General features: G+C 42.8%; 1 protein-coding gene across 1 annotated transcript in view; it reads left to right on the top strand.

The window, feature by feature from the left end:
- The window catches only part of LOC148519958 (beta-Ala-His dipeptidase-like), a 66,579-nt gene that overhangs the window by 29,598 nt on the left and 14,299 nt on the right, over positions 1 to 22,682 (top strand). Inside the window, exons 7-9 of the mRNA XM_088475923.1 lie at positions 788 to 982; positions 6,348 to 6,432; positions 20,768 to 20,928. Coding sequence (XP_088332049.1) covers positions 788 to 982; positions 6,348 to 6,432; positions 20,768 to 20,928 — 441 coding nt within the window. The remainder of the gene's footprint in view (positions 1 to 787; positions 983 to 6,347; positions 6,433 to 20,767; positions 20,929 to 22,682) is intronic.

The raw sequence follows: 22,682 nt of genomic DNA, 5'->3' as shown, positions 1-22,682 counted from the left end.
GGAGGTGTGCCAACACAGAAGTTCCGACGTGAGCGCAGCGTGACCAAGCAGACGGTTGCTGTTTTTGTGGCCAAGCCTGGTCATGTAGCTACCGTACCACTCATGTGGCAGCACACCATCACTAGGGACTGGTATGCCAACCAAAGCCTGCCAGAAGTGCTGGAAGCTATTTCCAGGTGCTATCCAAGAACTAGTGCTCATGGTGCCCTTCTCTATCCCGTCAATGCACCTGCCCACAAATCCAGGACAGTGATAGATTATCTGGCCAATTAATGCATCCAGGAGCTTGGTCATCCGCCGTACAGTCCAGACCTGGTGCCTGCGACTTCTTCATGTTCCCACAAATAAATCGCAGGATGCATGGGATTAGTTTTGAGTCACCAATAGCTGCAGTGGGGACCTTTATCCAGCATGTAGATGACATAGCTGCTTCGGACAGGTCCAGCTGCTTCACCAAGTGGTTTGAGCGCATGCAACTTTGTATAGACTCCTCTGGCGAAAAAAAATGTAATGTTCACTTACTTTGTAAATATATTACTTTTTGTGCATCCAGGCACGTATTGCACACCCCTCGTATGTACACTCATTTTTATCTCATTACTTTGTAATCAAAATAGTGCTGCAGCAATGGCCAAAGTCATAAAATCAAGATGGTCTCAGTCTGTAATTGAACGATTTACAAATACAGAATTGTGCATTTAGAGACCAATTCTAAAAATAAACATTTGCCCATGAAATCCAAACATGAGAAGTACAGTTATTTAATATCTATTTTTTTCTACCTTAGGATATCGCTGTAAATTTAAAGTTCATCATAGAAGGTGTGGAAGAAACGGGTTCCCCTGGTTTGGAGGAGCTGATTAAAGCACATGAGCATTTCTTCTCGGATGTGGATTATATTGTAATTTCTGACAATGTGTGGCTCAGTAGAAAACCAGCCCTGACATATGGAACAAGAGGCAATGCATATTTCTTTGTTGAGGTACATATACATTCTTTTGTGGTGATGAGAGTGCACACGTCTGCTGTGATTGGATTAGGGCATGTTCAGCTCTGTAAGGAGGGGGGCAGAAAAAAACACACCACTACTCACATAAGACTCTGAGGGGACTATTTATCAAATTAATTCTGTCCCTAATATGCACAAATAGCTGTGTCCATATGTTTAAGGCAGATATAAGTATCACATCTATTTAAGAAGACTATAAACAATGCTCTCTGCAGCCACCCCCATGGAGATGGTGTTATGGGGCTATTTAACAAACTTCAAAAAGCATAACTTTTTGGACCTTGTTTACGATGGCTACCAGCATCTGCAGTTGGTGCTCATCCGCTTACCTTTGTGGAGGATGTCTGGCGAAAAGGGATCTTCTGAGTCCCCCCTGAGGGTCTGGAGCTCTTCCTGATGCACATGCATTTGTTTCGGGGAGTAAAGTCATAGAATTAGCTATCACTTTACTTTTTACTCCTCACCAGGACGGGCTGTTTCCTGTGTCTGTTTATTCATTAATAGCCCAGAAGAAAACATTCCATATCATGGTAATAAAGAATGTTTATTACCATGTTTATAAAGATTAGGCCACATAATCCCATATGACACGAGAGTACCTTTCATCAAGATTTTCATAATAGAATTTAATTCAATAATGTAACCTTTTGCTTCCTAACATGATTCCATGATTCCACCCACAGTAGAGAGTCTTACATGTTTCCTTCATGTCATTTCTGATGACTTCACAATAAAGGGATTACTATCTACACACTGCACCTATAGACTAGAAACCCACTGAGCAAGCCTTTCTCTCACCATGTACTCCAGCAAGAGGAGTAGTGTGGAACCATGGTGCCCGGAGAACGTACATGTCATAGCGCCCCCTCTCCGTGTACTGAACTTTGCCAGTGGGGTCAGGCCCGTTAAGAGCCGCGCCAGGCCCTGGTAAAAGAGGGGGCCTGTCCTAATTGCGGGAGGCGTGGCCACGCCCCCTTTGTTTAAAAGAAAAAAGTTTTGCGGTGGTGAACGCTGGTGACTGGGGGGGGGGCGCGCAGTGAGCGCCCTCAGCCCAGCGCATAACCAGTGGGGGGCGCGATCAGCTTGATCACTCCCCCCACAGGTGTACTGTGGGAGACTGCTGTGACTGCTTCTTAGATGCCACGAGCAGTGTCCAGGGCAGCCCAGCACACAGCAGCGTGTGCTGGGCTGCTGTGTGATGTAAGAGGTGGGGGAGCGGTACCGGGCCCCACCAGCAAGCCCAGGTAATTTGTAACCACTTCCCCCTTTTCTAGGCACCCCTGAGTGGGGTATGGCCAGCCTGCGGGGGAATACTGAAGTGAAGAGAAAACAATGGGAATGGAATGCTTCGGTGATGCTTTATTTATGTATAGCACCTAGGATCTGACTTTTATATCCTTGGAATCATTTATGTCAACAGAGGAGATTGTATATTATATATCTGATCATTTAATTTAAATTGACAGAGTACATGTGCTAGAGTGAGATTCCAAAGGGTGCACAGTTTATGACTGCAATTACTGCCCTGAGCACCTTTCACTGGAGTGGGGACACCTATAGGAAGTTCCCTTCTCAGCTATGCTCCTACTTCGCAAATATACATTGCACCTATATTAATGTGAGTACTACAGTACTAATCATGTTCTATCTACCACCATTATTATTAATTCAGGTCTCCTAAAAGACCTTTCAAATAACACTTTGTGGTCATTCATGGGAACACCTCCATTACTTTAAATAGCAAAGCAATTACTTTTTTTTAAAAATTCATAACTTATAATTGAAGTTTAGGATTTTACTTCAGATGTGTCACTTTTAAATCCATTGAAGCACAGAATAAGTAGAGAGGGGTCAAATAGGAGAGGGGAGAATGCCGATCAGAGAGGGGAGGTGACAGAGGCCAATTAGAAAGGAGTGGACAGGGCCAAAGAGCCAATCACAGGGTAGATGGGAGGGAATTAAAGAAGAGAGAAGTGAATAATCAATTTGATAGGAAAGGGGAGGTGACAAGATGATCACAGAGGAGGGAGGGGAGGCAATCTGGACAGTTTGAGGGAGCATGAAATGTAGAAACGGATCTCAGATCCACAACTTATTTAGGATATAAAGCAAACAAACCGTGATAAAAACTAACAGATGGCCATCATACTGTGTAGCGCCATGAATTCCGGAACCCTGGATGGCGCCCTTTGTCCATTTTGGCGCCTGGAGCTCATGCTCCACTGGAACCACCCTTGCTACTCCTCTGACTCCAGCAATTGTGCGTAATCATCCCTCACCACTGAATACATTAAACATGTCAAAATATTGCAGACACAAAAAGACAAATTACAAGTGCACAACTCCAAATTACTAATTATATAGAATACATTTTGCAATAAAATTTTGCAGTAAATAGAGGTTTTAGCATAATCATGGCCAAGGTTATGGACCTACCCACCACTTCACGGTAACCTCTTAGGGTAGGTCCCTAACATACTAAGGTTCAAATCCAGAGCGCAGGACACCCCCAAACCAGCCCAGTTGAGCCAGCCGATGGCATCACTCTAATAAGAAAAGTGAAGTGTAAAATAGGATAGATAAGAGCAGCTACTGCTGCATTTATAAGAATAAAAATGTGAAAATACATATATAATAAACAAACAATGGAAGTGTTAAAAAGTGCAAAAAAGGAAAAATGTGTTGTAATGCGATGCCCTGAAGCAGCCCAACCAAAGCATTCCAGGGGACCCACGCCCCAAAGATCAACCCAAAGCTGCACTACAGTATATAAGTCTGTAGGACTTACCTAGATTGTACCTTGTACTAATGTGCAGTCACAATGCCAGACTCCCTGCTTAATACCATTTCACTTTTCTTATTAGAGAGATGCCCTGGGGTGGCTCAACTGGGCTGGTTTGGGGGTGTCCTGCACTCTGGATTTGAACTAAGGATACTGGATTTCAACCTCTATACGCACCTACCTATACCTTCTAAACCCTGCCTATAAACCTCTAAAATTGCCGCTATTTGCGTACGCAGTCATACAGTAAAATAAAGACTTTAGACCTTGAACATGTGTTCCAAAGCACAAAGTATTATTCAAGTAAAGTACAGTCAGTTACACGCTGTGATCTAAGTACAATTAGAGCAAAGAATTATACAGACCCAAGATACAGTCATACATACGCACGCGCTCTGGACCAGATACCGGCATCAGCAAGAAACCTCCGTCAATCAGCAAGAAGACTAGAAACCCAGGGTCAGAGCACACATATTTATACCCCCGCAGAAATAGACAACACAATAGAGCAGTTTGTTGCTGATGCCATTGGTTCCCAGTGCAGGTGCATTTGTTACAGGGCATTTAACAGGTTGATTCAAATGGCCACAGTCCAGCCTCCAACAGCTGGTTACCTTCGTTTCCCCACCTCATGCAAATCTAGACTGTTGGTTTTACAAAGTACATTTTGGTTCTTTATGTCTTTACGGTCCATAAGTTACGAACGCATGTTCCGATCTTCACACCGATGATACCGGAAAGCTGTGGATAAAGTGCGGATCAGTATAATATCAAACACGGCTTACTTATCACGTATTAAACCTTAGATACCAAAATAGTCTTTACTTCACAGCATTTGTAATAAATGAATAAAACTTGGATCTTTTAATTTATAGCTATGCAACCTTTTGTGTAAGTGTGCATTATGTAAGTATTAGGGATATGGGAAAAGACGCTAGTTAGGTTTATCTGATTTGGGGCACATGTTCACGCATGCAGCTAATAAACAGCGTTCGCATCTAGGTTATTGTGCATTCGCTACTGAGCGTCATGTTAGCAGCGCAACTGTGCGTAATGTGCGGTGTTTATGCATGAGTTTCTATCTATGATGGACTTAACATATATATATATATATATATATATATATATATACACATATACACACACATATCTCATTCCTTACTAACAGTTTCACACTGCAATGCAAATGTGGTACGGGCAGTGAGCTTCACTTCTCAAACAAGGTGGAGAACCCCAGCTGTGAAGCTGGGGCCATTCTGTCTGGGAGTGAGACTAAAAACTGTTTAGTATTCAGATAAATTCAATTGTGTAGATCAATGTCTGGGTTATATTACAATTGCCACAACTATACTTTTCTATATACAGGGATTCCCAATTTGTATGTCTATTATATTTACTTTTCTCAGGAGGCTGTTTTTCTAGTTGTTTTTGGTAGATTATCAAAAACATTGGCATCTGTACTTAGCTCGTGAGTTGTAACTTAAAATGGCGCTGGTCGCAAAATGGCGTTTTGCAGATTCTTATTTTTAAGATGGAGTCTAGCTGCCATTCGCAAGATGGCGTCGCGCACGCTAATTTTTATGCTGATTCCGTCTCAGCCACTAATCCAGCTTCGACAGAACCTTAGTATGTTAGGGACCTACCCTAAGAGGTTACCGTGAAGTGGTGGGTAGGCCCATACCCTTGGCCAAGATTATGCCAAAAACTTCTATTTATTGCAAAATTTTATTGCAAAATGAATTATATATAATTAGTAATTTGGAGTTGTGCACTTGTAATTTGTCTTTTTTATGTCTGCAATAATAGTCTCAACAAGTAGCACTTCCCATTATATATACTCAGGGTTGGCAGTCTAGGGTCCTTTTCTACATGTCAAAATATTGCAAGAGGTTCTACCGCCCTCCCTGGACTTCTCTCCATGGACTGCATGCCAGTAGGCCCTGAAATATAGTCATAACTACTATAGTTGCAGGTTGTGCAGCTGCTATGGGGTCTGCATCTGGGTGGGGTGGGGTGGGGTAAGCATTTCCTCTGTGAAAGGCCCATTAGAATATGTGTTATTTATTTGTGTTGAGCCCTAACAAAATTATCTTTTATTTATAACACGCCACAAGGATTTTGTAGCACTGTACATAATTGATGGAAGACTATTACATAGTACATGGAAGATCAAACAGGGCAGTTATAGAGAAGTTCACAACTGTACAATTAAGCAAATGTATATAATAACATAATTATAGTTCACATATTTCTTATTCTGTAGAGATCACACAAACAAAGATGGGTCTGCTCACAAGAGCTTACATTCTAATCTAGAGGGTCTGTGGGTGGGTACAAAGTGAAAGGTATAAAGCACTGTTTTGTAAAACTTTTTTTTGTATTTTTATTGTGAAATAGTACTGTATATTTATAAAAAATAAAATACACTGTAATAGTAGTTTAAAATGTTTTTTATTTTTCCAGTCACCAACATAATAGCATTGATCAGACAGTAATATCGGGGATTTGTATAAGAATAATGAAGGTAAATCTCATACCTCCCTAATTTCTTCTTAGGTGGAAAGTGGCAAGAAGGACTTACATTCAGGAACTTTTGGAGGCATCATCCATGAATCAATGAGGGATCTTGTATATTTACTAGGTAATATATGCTGTGTCTATTATACCTACAATAATACATGTAGTCTATGGTGGTGTTATAGACTTTTAAGATATGTGTGATTTATAAACTACATATGTGCTTAATGATACTTAGTGAAACTGTTATGGATCTTGAATGCAGAAATTGTAATCGAATTGTTATAGGATTGATGATATAAAACATTTTATAAAGTACAACAGCTTTGAAACCTATTCTTATTTTAGAAGTGAGATGGCATGAAGCGTATCTCTAATGGGCACATCGGCCCCAGTGGGGCCCACACCACACATACTTGCACATATTGACGATACTTACCTTTCTGTCAGCACTACAGAAATAATTGTGAAAACAGTGTAGCCAATAATTTTCTAGAAGACCTGCATATTTGCAGTACTGAAATCACCAGGAAAATGGTGCACACACCATTTTCCCGGAGATCGGCACATGTGCAGTAGACTGGCACAGTGCCAGAGTCTACTGGAGACTAGGGATGTGCGCCGGACCATTTTTTCCGGATTTGGATTTGGTTCTAATTCGTCGTCCGGCATTGGATTTGGATTTAGATTTGCCAAACTGCGGTGACTGGCTTTGGATTTGGATTTTTTGACAAAATTGGCAAAAAAATCTAAAATTACATAAATTTGGCTTTTTATTCTTCCTAGAGTGTTATTTACCTCAATAACATTAATTTCCAGTCATTTACAGTCAATTTAGACCACCTCACAGCTTAAATTATTGTTTTCACCCTTATTGGCTAAGGGTTGCAGTGAGCTGACTGGTGACCAAACGTCAGAGCAGCGGCGCAGTGGCACAGACACCACAGTTTAAAGCACATCTATGAAACTATGCCACACAGCAGTGGCAGAAATGAAAGGTAGTGCTAGATGGAATTGTCCTTGGGCCCGCCCACCCACCCTTTATGTTGGATCTTAAAAAAGACATGCACACTTTAACAAACAAAGCATTTCAGCAACAGGTACTGCCACTTTGCTTGGTTTGTTTGGGCCCCCACAAAAAAATCTTCCAATCTACTAAAGGCAACAGGTCTACAGTGGCATGATGTCACCATCATTGCCATCCTCACCCTCATCAGTGTGTACATCATCCGATTCCTCACACAATATCAGTTCATCCCCGCTGGAATCCACCATTACAGAAGTATCTGTACTGTGACGTGATTGGCGGGAAAGGTTTTCCTCGTGAAATTTCCAGTTAATTTTAATGAACATCATTTTTTCTACATTTTGTGGAAGTAGCCTCCTTCGTTGTTCGCTCACAAGGTTCCCGGCTGTACTGAAAACTCTCTCCAAGTACACACTGGAGGGTGGGCAGCTTAAATAATGCAAAGCCAGTTTATACAAGGGTCTCCAAATTGCCTTTTTTTTCTTCCAATATTCGAAGGGACTCTGTGACATGTCTACGTGTACGGTGTCCTGAAAATAATCCTCCACCATTCTTTGTATGGTAATCGTATTAGATGGAGTTACGGTAGAGGTGTCACTGGTGTTGGGCAAATCTTTTAGACCCGACCAGATGTCAAAATGTTGACTTGACTTATCTGCATCACCACTGGGTCTTTTGGAAAAGGTGCATTTTTTTCTGGCTGCTGCTGGAGAAACCGAAGGAGGACACGTCATCGTAGTGCCATGTGTCACTTCAGCTGCCAACTTGCTCACCAGGAGCGCTTTGGTTCTTTTAAGATCTGGGTCAGTTGTAAAGAAAGACACAGCATATGACTTGAACCTAGGATCAAGAATGGTTGCTAAAATATAATGATCAGATTTCAAGATCTTGGCCACCCGTGGATACTGGCGAAGCGAACAAAGGACTTGATCTATCAGTCCAGCATACTTTGCTTAATCACTTTGTTTAATCTCATCCTTCAATTTCTCCAGCTGCTTTTCCAAAAGCGAAATCAGGGGAATCACCTTACTCAAGCTAGCAGTGTCAGCACTCACTTCACAAGTGGCAACTTCAAATGGTTTGAGCACCTTGCACAAGACAAAAAGTACTCTCCACTGTGCTGGGGTACGGTACATTCCCCCTCCTCTCCCAATGTCATGGCTTGTCGTATAGCTATGGATGGCTTTTTGCTGCTCCTCCATCCGCTGAAGCATATACAGGGTTGAGTTCCACCTCGTTACCACTTCTTGCTTCAGTTGATGGCAGGGCAAATTAAACTGCTCTTGCAGGTGCTGCAATCTCCTGCACGCTGTTGCTGAATGCCGAAAATGTCCCGAAATTTTTCGGGCCACAGACAGCATCTCCTGCACGCCCCTGTAGTTTTTTAAAAAACCCTGCACCACTAAGTTTATTGTGTGAGCAAAACAGGGGATGTGTTGGAATTCACCCAGCTGTAATGCTTTCACTATATTTGTAGCATTGTCAGAAATCACAAATCCTGAGGAGAGTCCAACTGGGGTAAGCCATGTTTCTATGACATCTCTTAGTTTTTCTAAGAGGTTGTCAGCGGTATGCCTCTTATTGAATCCGGTGATGCACAGAGTTGCCTGCCTCTGAATGAGCTGGTGTTGTTTGTTAGATACTGCTGCTGCTGAAGGCGATTCACCCACCCAGTGGGCCGTCACAGTCATGTAATCTTTAGTTTGTCCACTACCGCTTGTCCACATATCTGTGGTTAAGTGGACAGTGGGTACAATAGCATTTTGCAGGCCAATAATTAGGTTCTGTTTAACGTCCTGGTACAGCCGAGGAATGGCTTTTCGGGTAAAATGAAACCGAGATGGAATTTGGTACCGGGGACACATGACCTCAATTAGCTGTGTAAATCCCACTGCATTAATTGCGGATATTGGACGCAGATCTAATATTAGCATAGCTGTCATGGCGTCAGTGATCCGCTGTGCGACAGGGTGAGAGCTGTCATACTTGCTTCCCCTTGCAAGAGATTCTTTAACAGTCAATTGTTTTTTTGGTATACTACTAGTAATCTTCTTGGTCCACTTCTGGGATGAAGATCCACCAGCAGCAGCAGCAGGCCTAGCGCTCAAAGATTCAGTTTCTTCTGAGGTGTCCTGGAAATTGGAGGAGTCACCGTGACTTAGCACTAACAAATTGGATGTTGTACTACCACTGATCATTCCTGAGGATATTGAGGAGGAAGGTGTTGTCGGCGGAGATTGCAGGTGCTGGGATTTAGTAGAGAGAAGGCATCTAGCTAATGCTGGACTGCTTGTTGTTATTTTTTTTGCAGTAGTTTCTGTTATCAAACACCTGTCATGAGCTCGCTGCAGATGACGTAATAGCGTACAGGTTCCTAGATGCTTAATGTCCCTACCTCTACTAACTGTGGTCTCACAGAGGCTACAATTGGCTTGACAAACGTTGTCAGGGTTTGGGTAAAAGTAATTCCACACAAAAGATGTGGATTTGTTGGTTCTATGCCCAGGCATGGCAATGGCCTTCTTATCTTGGCCAAGAGCTGCTTCCACTGGTGCCTGACTTATACAAATAATATCCTCATCCTCAACATCCTCATTAGTGCCAGCGTCAGCTGCACATATATTCCTCTCATCCTCTTGCAATTCCACGGTGGCATCCTCTATTTCTATGTCCTCGGCAATACTGCTCATCCCCACAACGACAGATGGAAAAGAAACTGTGGAGGGCGGCTTCTCTGAAAGGTCAGGCTTACACATAGCAATGCCACTCGTGGACCCACTTAGACTCTCCTCAGGGATTTCTGACATTTGTGTTTCAAAAAACACAGTTTGTTCTACTGCCTTATTGGTTTTACATTTTTTCACACTTCTATAGTCTGATTGAAAAGGTCTTTTATCATCATGAGAGGCACAAGATGCCTCACTGACAGTTGCAGAACCACCACTCAGAAATAAAGGGCAAAGCCTGAGTCTTTCCTTGCCGCTACGTGTGGTGAATGGTATGTTGCCAATTTTCTGTTTCTCTGCAATAGTAGTAGTCTTTAGAGGTTTTTTTTTGTCTTTACCCCTGTGAAATCTAAATTTTTTGATTTCAGGTTCCCTAAGTTTTTAAAGCCTCTAGGCCCTTGAGCATCAGCTTTAGATGAAAGTGATGGACTTCCAGCCGCTGCAATGCTAGCATTTACATGTTGTTTCTGCTCTCCTCTCGGTTCATTCTTGTGATCCATATTACTTTATCACTATGAACTGGAGTCATGGAGCTTGTATACACAGAGTGGGCTATGCCCTTTCACGGAGCTTGTATAATACACTCAGTGGGCTATGCCCTGTCACGGAGCTTGTATACACACAGTGGGCTATGCCCTTTCACGGAGCTTGTATAATACACTCAGTGGGCTATGCCCTGTCACGGAGCTTGTATAATACTCAGTGGGCTTATGCCCTGTCACGGAGCTTGTATAATACACTCAGTGGGCTATGCCCTGTCACGGAGCTTGTATACACTCAGTGGGCTTATGCCCTGTCACGGAGCTTGTATACACTCAGTGGGCTTATGCCCTGTCACGGAGCTTGTATAATACACTCAGTGGGCTATGCCCTGTCACGGAGCTTGTATAATACACTCAGTGGGCTATGCCCTTTCACGGAGCTTGTATAATAGACACAGTGGGCTATGCCCTTTCACGGAGCTTGTATAATACTCAGTGGGCTTATGCCCTGTCACGGAGCTTGTATAATACACTCAGTGGGCTTATGCCCTGTCACGGAGCTTGTATAATACTCAGTGGGCTTATGCCCTGTCACGGAGCTTGTATAATACACTCAGTGGGCTTATGCCCTGTCACGGAGCTTGTATAATACACTCAGTGGGCTATGCCCTGTCACGGAGCTTGTATAATAGACACAGTGGGCTTATGCCCTGTCACGGAGCTTGTATACACACAGTGGGCTATGCCCTGTCACGGAGCTTGTATAATACACTCAGTGGGCTTATGCCCTGTCACGGAGCTTTTATAATACACTCAGTGGGCTATGCCCTGTCACGGAGCTTGTATACACTCAGTGGGCTAAGCCCAGTCACGGAGCTTGTATGATACACTCAGTGGGCTATGCCCTGTCAGTTGTCACGGAGCTTGTATAATACAGTACACATACACACAGTGGGCTTATTATGCCCAGTCACGGAGCACACAGGGCTTATGCCCAGTAAAGTCACAGAGGTTAAGCGCAAAGAACATTGCCTACTCTGTCTAATCTAACACTAGCACAGACAGTGCACTACCTAACTACACGTGACACGCGAAATGGCGCCGACTGCCGGGCCTTTTATAGAGGCCAAACGTCACCCGGCTCTCGCGAGGTCTCGCGAGAATCCGACGCCGGACGGGTGACGTTCGGCCTTGAGGTGGAATCCGAGTCAGACGGGAACACCCGAACTTGCGTTCAGGTGGACTCGGATTCCACCTGTTCGGAGCGGTTCGGATTCCTCAGAATCCGAACCGCTCATCACTACTGGGGACATGTGCTGGTAAGAGAGTATGGGGACTACATAAAGACTGCATGTGGACCCTCTCCTCTTTTAAACCTCTCCTGTAAGATAGAGTTTATAATTATTATTATTGTTCATTTATATGGTGCCACAAGTGTTCCGCAGCGCCTTACAAAGTACATAAACAAATAAGTGACTTACAATACAATACAATGCAGGGCAAGGATATGGATAATATACATTGCTACATTGGCGACCATAACACCCAAATAAGCAGCAGAGCATAAGCAACCAAGTGTTAGGTGCCCTAGTGGGGAGTAAGAAGTAGATGCAAATAAAGTAATGAGAAGCACAGGGAGTAGAGGGCCCTGCTCGCAAGAGCTTACATCCTAAAGTTTAGCCGGAATGCCACTACCTGGCCAGAAGACCGGGTGACAAGCTGATGCCGGAAACCTACCAGCCGGGATGCTGATCGTGTGTATAGCGGGGCTGATTAGGACTTAGCCGCGGGGGGGGGGGATGGTTAGGTTTAGCCTTCACAGGGGGAGGGGTTAGGGTTAGGTTCGGCGAGGGGGAGGTTAGGGTTAGGTACCCCAGCGGGTGGGTCAGGGTTAGGCACCACTGGGCAGGGTTAGCTTTAGGCACTAAGGGGGATGATTAGGTTTAGGCACCAAGTGGGAGGGTTAGGTTTAGGGACTAACAGGGAGGGTTAGGTTAGGATGGGGTGGGGGGAGTGTTGCTATACTTACCCGACACTTGTTGGGATCCTGAGCATCGGGATGCCGCTGTCGGTATATTGACAGCAGGCATCCCGACTGCTGGGATTTCAAATCCATTCCGCTACTAGAACACATATGGTTCTTAGTCATAGATAGCAACTGAATGTAGTGGATATTTCTTGTGTACAGTGTACCAATATGTTTAGAAATAGCTTTAATGCCTGTGACAAGAGGGGATCTCTATACTTATGGGTAGGGAGGTCATCTGGTAGTTGTAAGTAGCCTGCTGTACTCTTGTTTCAGGTCTATAACCTGTGATGTTAAATCTATTCAGCTGTTGATGCCCCAGAATTATTTGTGGACTGCCCTTTTCATTCTATCTAGAATTTATATTTTAAGGGTGTGGTATACAATGTTGACATTCAGAATGTCATCATTCATTAAGTGGATAACTTAATGTTGACATGGTCTGAATGATGACCTTCAGGTTGTCTACATGTTCAGAATGTTGACATTAAACATGTCAACTGTTTTCAGAATGTCAACAATTCCATTTTAGCCTAACCCTAAGATTAGGAGTATTCTTTTTTTTTTTTTTTTGAGAAATGTTTTTATTAAATAATTTTTCATATTCCATTTAAAATAATAACATTACCATAATTGACACAGAAAATAAAATAACATAATCACTGAAAAAACTCTGTGAACTACAATAACATTAGAATCAGTAAACATATATCACAAGATATATCACAAAAAAGGAATATATTGTATATAGATACAGAAACATATATGTAAATATTGAATACAAAAAAGAAAAAGAGCAGGTTATATAGAATAGTGAAAAGTGGGAAAAAGAGAAGGGAGGGGGGAGGGGGGGTGGGGGGTACCAGTCAATGATAGAGCAAAATCGCTGAAACAAATTATGTCCAAAAAATAAATAAATAAACTAAATCGTCAGGGGTGGTTCAGCTGAAAAATGAGCAGTCCATGGGGACCATGTTTTAATAAAATGATCTGGACTGTCATGTAGGACAGCTGTAACACTTCCAGAGGGAGGCAATCGTACATTTAGCTGCATTCAATATATGTTTGATTAATTTCAGTTCGGCTCGTGTGGTATTCGGAATAGGCCGAGAAAGGAGGGTGTATAAAGGAGTATTTGGGACTTGAATATCAACTACATCCTTAATCAATTTATGTATATCCAACCAATACTTTTGAATACTAGGACAGGACCACCAGACATGCAGCATGGATCCCACCCGGCCACAAAGCCTCCAGCACAAATTAGAGGAAGAGGGGTATATAGAATGAAGTCGAGTGGGGACCAGGTACCACCTATAGTAAACTTTGTAGGAGTTTTCCTGTATGCGGACTGAAATAGAGCTCTTTGCGATCTCATTCCTTATATCTGACCATTCCTCAGGGGTTAATGTCTCACCCACCTCTCTCTCCCAGGCCTCCTCATGGGCTTCTTTTACAGGTTGGTTATGTTGAATTAATGATTGATAAATTGTGGAGATAAGACCCTTAGTTGAGTGAGGATGTAAACAGAGTGATTCAAGTGTAGTTTTATCAAGTGTTGTAGAGGTTTGCGTCTGGGAGTGAAAAAAATGGCGTAATTGAAGGAACTGAACAAAACGTTATTGGGTAGGGAGAATTGAGTTTGCAATTCAGCAAATTCCGGGAGAGCCTGTAATGGAGCTAGATCAAATAAAAATAAGATATCAGATTTAGTCCATTGCCGAAAAGATTTATGTTGCGTACCTGGGACAAATTCAGGATTGTTCCATAGAGGAACCAGTAGGGGATGAAATGAGCGAATATTATAGAAACCGGAGCATTGGTTCCAAATTGAACTCGTAAAGCGAACAGTGGAAAGTATGGTTAGCTTAGGTGATCGTGAAAGGGCAGGTCACCAAAGGAAAGAATAGGGAGAATAAACAGATAATGCTCCGGCTTCGATGGATGTCCTAACTCTCTGGTCAGGCGCCCCGTTAGTCCCGTGTGCCAGAGAACACACGGGACTAACTGGGTTGCCCGATAATGTTTAATTAGATCAGGAATACCCAGCCCTCCATCGCTACGAGGTTTTTGTAATAAGCGCATCTTTACTCTGGGTCGTCTCCCAGCCCATATATAATGTGAGATCTCTACTTGAATATTTTTCAGGATTGTGATTGGGATATGTATCGGGAGAGTCTGCCACATATATAGCAGTCGAGGTAGTATGTTCATTTTAATTGAGGCCATACGGCCTACCCAAGAGATTAGAGACCTATTCCACGTATGAAGGTCGGACTTAATGGAGGCAAATAGTCTAGGAAAATTGGCTGCATATAAGGAGGAATACGTCTTAGTTAAATAAACCCCTAAATATTTTATCTTATCAGTTTGCCAGCGGACGGGGAATGAGGATTGTAGAATGCGAAGGTCAGCAGGGGGGGTCTGTAAGTCTAAAATCTCCGTCTTATCTGTATTAATTTTAAAATTAGAGAATATGCTATACTTATCTATCTCGAAAAAAAGATTTGGGAGGGATGAATGGGGGTCAGTTAGAGTTAGAATCACATCGTCAGCGTATAAAGCGATCTTGTGGTCAGTATTACCAACTCGAATACCAGAGATATTCGAACTCAATCTAATCTTTGAGGCTAGGGGTTCCATCACCAACGCAAATATAAGAGGGGATAGGGGGCAACCCTGACGGGTGCCGTTATAGATGGAAAAAGGGTCGGAAGATAGACCATTAACTAAAACAGAAGCTGATGGATTATGATATAATGAGAATAATCCATTATAGAACGCACCCGAGAACCCCATGTTAAGCAAAGTTTGCTGAATAAAGGGTCAAGCTACCCGGTCGAAGGCTTTCTCAGCATTGAGAGCCACCACCAGGGTCGGGTCTGATCTGCCCTGAGCAATTTGTATTAGATCGATCAGGCGTCTCGTATTGTCCGACGCCTGTCTATTGGAAATAAAGCCCACCTGGTCTGAGTGAACCAGATGGGGCAAAACTGGGGCTAACCGATTAGCTAGGATCTTAGCCAGTAACTTCAAATCTACATTCAGAAGTGAGATTGGTCTATAGTTTGTCAACTCCAGGGGGTCCCGATCAGGCTTAGGAATGACAACTATATTGGCCCTGGTGGTGGCCGCATCAAGTGATTTACCCTCCAACAAAGAATTAAAGAGTAGCTTAAGCATAGGAAGTAGGGGTGTAGTGAATTTTCTATAATAGAGAGCGGAAAATCCATCAGGACCAGGGGCAGCTGACCTACGTAGATGCTTTATGGCTGCTATAATCTCCTCTTCAGTGATAGGGGCATTAAGGGAGGTGATATGTGATTCAGAGAGTTTAGGTAATTGACAGGACTCCAAATATTGGCGTATTCTATCAAGAGTGTGGGGGGTATTTATGTCTACAGATTGGAGGTTATATAAAGATGAATAGTATTCCCGAAATAGATTAGCCATAGCCTTGGGATCATGAATTAGAGAGCCATTTGAATCTCTTAAGGAGATAATCCTGTTACGAGTGCGCTTGGCTCTTAGTTGGCGGGCCAATAGTGTGTCTGCCTTGTTAGATTTTTCATAAAATCTCTGGCGTGTCCACAATAGGGCATTCGCCGCTTTTTTAGAAGAATCTGAGAGAGCTGACCCTTTACTGATAAAATTTTAGATACGTTAGTTTTTTGGGAAAACGTTGATGGAGCTGCGTGAGGGAGGATAATAAAGATTCCAGTTCATTTATACGCGTGAGTTCCGCCTTTCTCTGAGCAGAGGATAGGCTGATGAAAAGCTCGCAGTGTGGACTTATGAGCTTCCCAAAGTATTGAGGGGGAGATATCCGGAGTGGAATTAGTGGCGTAAAAATCTTTTAAAGCAGATGTAATTTGTGCTATATGAGCCTGTTTCATTAACAAAGACTCATTTAAGCGCCAACAACGGGACGAGGGTGTCGGGCTTGTAACCAAAAGCTCCATCTCGATAGCTAAATAATCTGACCAAGGGATAGGTAAGGTCTGTGCCCCCAAGAGCCTTTGAGTAGATGCCCAGTCAACTAAAAAGTAATCGATTCGTGTATGAATATTATGTGGCAGGGAATAATGTGTATAACCTCTAGCTGAGGGATAAAGAGTTCTCCATGCATCATAAAGATCATTGAGTGACATGTGAGAATGGATTCGTTCGGTGAGTTTAGATTGGGTGGAGCAGATTGAGACGGGACGAGATCTGTCTAGATTGTGATTTGAAATGGTGTTAAGATCCCCCCCAATAATAATGAGGCCCTGTGGGAGTTGGGAAATATGATTGAAGAGGGTAGTAAATATGGATGCCTGCTGCATGGCCAGGGCATATACCGAAGCTAAAATAATAGGTGAGTTACTATACGTCCTGATATGATGATATACCGACCCTGGTCATCAGATAACACTTTGTCTATAGTGATAGGGAAGTCCCTATGCAGCATAATTGCCGTGCCTCTATGCTTAGCTGACATATTTGAATAGTAAACCTGTGAATATATTTTGTTTGCTAGAGATGGATGAGGGGCTTTAAGATGCGTCTCTTGCAGGAAAACAACATCTGGTCTACGACGATGGAAAAACTGGATGGCCATGGCCCTTTTAGTGGGGGAGTTTAACCCATTGACATTTAACGTAAGAACCTTTAACTTCATGGTGGATATGTATCTAGATAATTGCGTAATTTATGGATTGGACATATTGACTGGTTAAAAATCCAGGGAAAAAAAGAGGACAAATTAGGGGAGAAAGGAAAGAGATCAGGAACTACCAAGGTAGTAGAAAAGAGAAGACCTTGACCAACACAGAGGACAGGCCTAAATTGGAAAGAGAAGGCATTACAAATACCTTCCCTTTGGCGGGGGGCATAACAGAGAAAGAAAATAAGGAGTAGAAGAACTAAAGATATATAGTACATGTATACTAGGGCAGTATAGAAGCTGTGACCGCTTGTCCAGAGAATATGATAGAGGTAACAGACAAAAGGAAAATACTGTAGACATGGTGAGCGAAAAATAACAATAAAAACATAATAATAAATGTAAGATCACTGTGAATACGTAAAAAAGGGTACTCATTAATGTTCCAGCCCAGGAAAGGATGGTTCTACTTGGGAACCTGAACCACTTAAGTATATAGCTAACATATCAGATGAACTATGACATCTTATTAATAACAATAAACATACAGACATTATATTTTGAGAAGAATGAATAACCCGGGATGTTACCAAATTAACAAACAGTGACTTCACCTAAGGAGAAGAAAGCATTTAGAAAGCACTAAAATAGGACATTGGCACGATGTCAATTTGAAATGAACAACATCAATTAGGCCTGTGACCAGTCGGGGGATGGTACTGAAGGGCTTTGCTGTGGTGAGGCAATTTGTTTACGGATGGGTTCAGGAAGATCATCAATAAGACCAAAAGTTTTTAGAAGCTCGTAGCCTTGTGTAGGGATTTTAACAATATATGTGCCCCCGTTCCTTGTGATTTGGAGTTGAAAGGGAAAACCCCATTTATATCTAATAGAATGATTTCGCAATGTTTTGGTTACATTGACAAGGTCCCGGCGTTTCTTAAGAGTAGACGGAGCTAGGTCCAGGAATACTTGAAGTTGATATTCCGAATAGGAGATTGTAGCTAAGCCACGGACAGAATGCATGATTTATAGAAGAAAAAACATCTGGAGCATCATGACTAGATAAAAATAAAGTCGGCTAATGGTGTATCCATCTATAAGGCAATATATGTAAGCGGCACTAGATGGCGCTGCAATTCCACATTGCAGGAAATGAAAACGAAATTCTCCAGTAGATTATAATCAATTAACACTCACTAGATTATAGTAAGTAAAGAGCCCCAACAAGGAGTGTCATAGTTGATTGCAGAATAATGCAGTTATATAAAGATGGGACTATAATTGCTGCAGAATCCGGCTTGCACCATCAGAAGCTTGATTAAAGGTGGAAGAAAATGGCTCCCTGTTGGTATGGCGGCTGGTAAGGTATGCTCCTTTAGTACTACGCAGCCCAGGCAGCTAGTGGGCTTTGGTGCAGAGTGTGATGGCAGGAAGAGTGAGCTGGGTCAGAAAGGGCAGAATGGCATCCCCAGTCAGGCAGGTTATGAGAGTGTGTGGGTATATATCTCTTACCACACACCTCCGGGCGGTGAGTCCCAGCGGCACTGACAGCCAGACAGCAGGCGGCAACTTCCTCTCCTCCTCTGGCAGGGCAGCCCAGGGAGGATGACAGCAGAGCAGGCAGGGGGGTCTGCGCACCCGTAGATAGGTGGGCAAGCGCCGACGTCAAGTCGCGGCAACACCTCCGGACCTCGGATCTTAAACTGAGGCCTCGGCTTCAATGGGAGGACCAGGCTGCAATCCGCGGGAGCGTCCAGCTACTCCCCGATTCCGCGACCACGGCACCATACATACAGGATGGACTGAGGGAGTTGTTATGGGCGGTGGTGTACCATTTATGGCCCCCTAGAGTGGCACCAGTAGCCGGATGGCGGTATGCCGCTCGGGAGCTGCAGGGAAGCCCAGCTTTCTCAGATGGCTGCCAAGCCACGCCACCCAGATTAGGAGTATTCTTAGGTTACCTAGAGCTCACTGCAGGGTGGCAGCAGATCTACCAAAAAAGAGGAGGTTCCCACCTCCCTTAAATCACACAATATAATCAAAATGAGGTCTGCGTCTGAGGGAAGTCAAATATGTAATATTGCTGGAATCTAAATCTGTTCTTATATGTGAATCACACTATTATTACTCTTCAGTATACGTATAAATGGCAAGAAACAGTTGTAATGTGTGTAAAAATACTTTATTGTGAGTCACAAGGATTATCCTAATCAAAAGCCTAGGTGATACTAAAAGAAAAGGAGTCTGCTCAGGTATGTATCTAAAGCCGCATACACACTTAACAATATGCTCCATTAGCGATATCGTTAAGTGTTTCCCCTGCACTGCTAGGCTCATGTCGTTAAGAACATTGAGCATACACACTGAACGATATCATTAATGGTATAATTCAGTGACGGCACCCTCCCTCATCCCCATACTTGCAGATCCTGACAATATCGTCAGGTTGCCCTGCAAGTACGGGCGATGAAAGACATCGTTAACGATCCGCGGGAGCACGTATCTTTAACAATGTCTTGCATACACACTGGAAGATATTGAACGCGATTAACGATATCCTTGTCATTCATATCGTCCAACTTATCGTCTAGTGTGTATGTGGCTTAAGAATGGACCAGGGAATAGGGAGCGGCTTAGGAAAGGAGTCTGTTCAGGTAAGGCTCTGAGAATGGACCAGGGGATGGTAGGGGGGAGGGAGAGCGAGAGGCCATGAGGTATGAAGGCTGCAGGGATCTATGTTTTAGGGGATAACAAGTCCCAATGGGAATATATTGGATGCCAATAGGTGGGCATCCCTCACCTCCGGTGCGCTGTGACCATAGCGGTAAAACAACAGAGTCTCAGTATATAAAAGTCTCAGTATGCGTATAAATAGTCCCAGTGAGGCCTCACTTGTGTCCTTTTAAACATCCTCTTCTTTCTTCTGCTCACCTGCGGAGCCCGGACCGTATTCCGGTGAGCATTCAGTCACCGCTCTCCAGCGTGGTGCCCGCAGTTATACTCTCTTCCTGGTGGCCGCGACTTCCAGTGCCCGGGATGCGGTCAGGGTGGAGTGGTTCCGGAGGTGTCTTGCGCACTCAACTCTGCCGGGTGACCTATCTGCGAGGAGACTTGTTTTTGCAGTTTTCCTTAGGGTGTGTAACCGTAAGGTTATTTGTAGCATGGCCCCAACTGCAGCCTAACCCTAAGCCTTGCCCTAATTTCATGTGTCAACATGCTGACTGTTGACATTCACAATGTTGACATTCCAAAAATATAGACATGTCAGTGTCGACATTGAGACTGTCAACATGTTAAATATCTACATTATGAATATGTTGAAATTCGGGCCATGTCAGCATTATTGTGTCAATATTTTGATTGTTGACTTTCTGAATGTCAACATTCTTATTACATACCATATTTTAAGACCACTTAATTAATGTTTGGATATCTGATGTTCCAGTAATTTCTGTTATTTTATGTGTCTATTTTATGTGTTTCATACAATCCAGCATAAAGTGCTTGTAATACAAATTTTATGTTGGACTTCTTTGTATGCTATACACAGCCAGCCTTGTGGATACTACTGGTCGCATCCTCATCCCTGGAATTTACGATGACGTCGCCCCAGTAACAGAAGAAGAGAAAAAACTATACGAGAACATAGAATTTGATATGGAGGAACATAAAAACAACACAGAAGTCAACACATTTTTGTACAACACAAAGGTGAAGAAACATCTCCATAAGTATCACTAATTTACGTTCTCCACATCAGCAGTTCCATTAATAATCCCCTATAATGTTTTTTACATCATCACAATGATTACTTTTACATTTCTTTCTTAGGAACCTACTTAACAAATAATATTTGAATGTACCATATGCCCCTGAATGTACCATGTACCCCTGAATGTACCCCTGAATGTACCATGGAGGGACCGCAGCACATATCTCCATATCTGCCGCAGTCCCTCCATTTCCAGCAGCAGCTGCTGCCCCCTTAGGTTTCTATGGGGGCTGTGAAGCAATTAGATTTACTACGCTTTGCATTCCGGAGTTTGGCTAATGCCATCTGAAGATGGCGTTAGCCTGCTGTAGCTTATGAGTTACATTTAGCACAAATTACTGGTAGAGGGCTCCGGAACCCTCCCCAGCTATGGCCACCACACATGCGTGGTCTGTAGAAGACACATAAGCAGAAATGCCAAAAGAGTAATTGGACCGCTGATGTGGTGACCTCACTCCCAACCCAAATTATAAGGACAGGTTCCTTTAGGAGCCTCTATCCCTGCATGTGAATTAAGTTCTTTGCGATACCGCTCTAATCAATGATTATGTGTCAGAGCAGCTCTCCTAATAATGAACCAGTAATAAGACAATAATAAAGCTCTTGAAATATATGTAGAAATGAAAAACAACTTTTAACGCAATACCTGTGGGATATAAAATGGGATAGTATGTCAAATGTTTAAGTAGCCACTTTTGCCAATGTGAACAGTCCATACCCTGCATGTGAATGCTAATACATTTTGGGAGGTATATAATTTCTTATTGTCGTGAATAGCGGGGATAGCTGAGCCACTACAGCTGTTAAACATACAACGAGCACTAATTAAACTGTAGAACTGGTAATAAAATATAGATAAACCTTGCATATAATGTTGGCCACACATTGGACAACCCTTGTTTCGGCTTTATTGCTGAAAGACTGGATCTGTTATCAGTGATGTGCATGGGCCAATTTGGACAGATCAGGCCTTTCAGAACTTGGGCCTAGCAGTTGTATCAGTTTGGGGTCTGCAGATGACACAGACCTTCACCACTCATCTGACAAACAGACTTTCAGACATGGCTAAAGATCATATAATCTCATAGACATTGTGCTTGTTATAGGGTAACGTGCTGTGAGACTGGTTTAGTACCCAGCTTAAACATTTGCTCGTTAGCATAATATGTCTTCGTTTGCTTTTCCAAACTACTTATTTCCTCCTTTAGTTATTTTCCGACCTTACGTTTTGATCCGTCAACTGTTACGAGATTCTCCAGCCCCAATATTCCCCATTTTTTACTACAGCAGATACTTGCAATGAATTAATTAATTGCCATAGATTGAGTATAGTAAGGGTACATGGAAGTGCAATTCATGCAGACCTGCAGGAACACGTATATAGGGTTTACAGTTGCAAGCACATGCTGATGATGACTTGGCATAAACTAGGAGCATATACTGTACTTCCAATAAGGAACCCTGAGATGTATACAGCTCTACATATTGGTGGAAGTAGACTATTTTTACATCTGCTTTTTTTAAAGCAATATACATCCCTTTTATTCGAACATCCCTACAGCCCCACTCTGTATATTGCATACCGTTATCTTAGGGTATTTCTTACACAACAAATGTAGCTTTATGCAATGTTCTGATTATATTAGCCAATTCACAAGTGTACTGGGAACTAATGAGTATCCAACTAACAGAA

This window comes from Taudactylus pleione, unplaced genomic scaffold (assembly GCF_031769625.1).
Source record: "Taudactylus pleione unplaced genomic scaffold, aTauple2 ptg000179l, whole genome shotgun sequence".
Taxonomy (NCBI): domain Eukaryota; kingdom Metazoa; phylum Chordata; class Amphibia; order Anura; family Myobatrachidae; genus Taudactylus; species Taudactylus pleione.
Note: the sequence above shows the minus strand (reverse complement) of the source record. Positions and strands in the feature narration are given on the sequence as shown.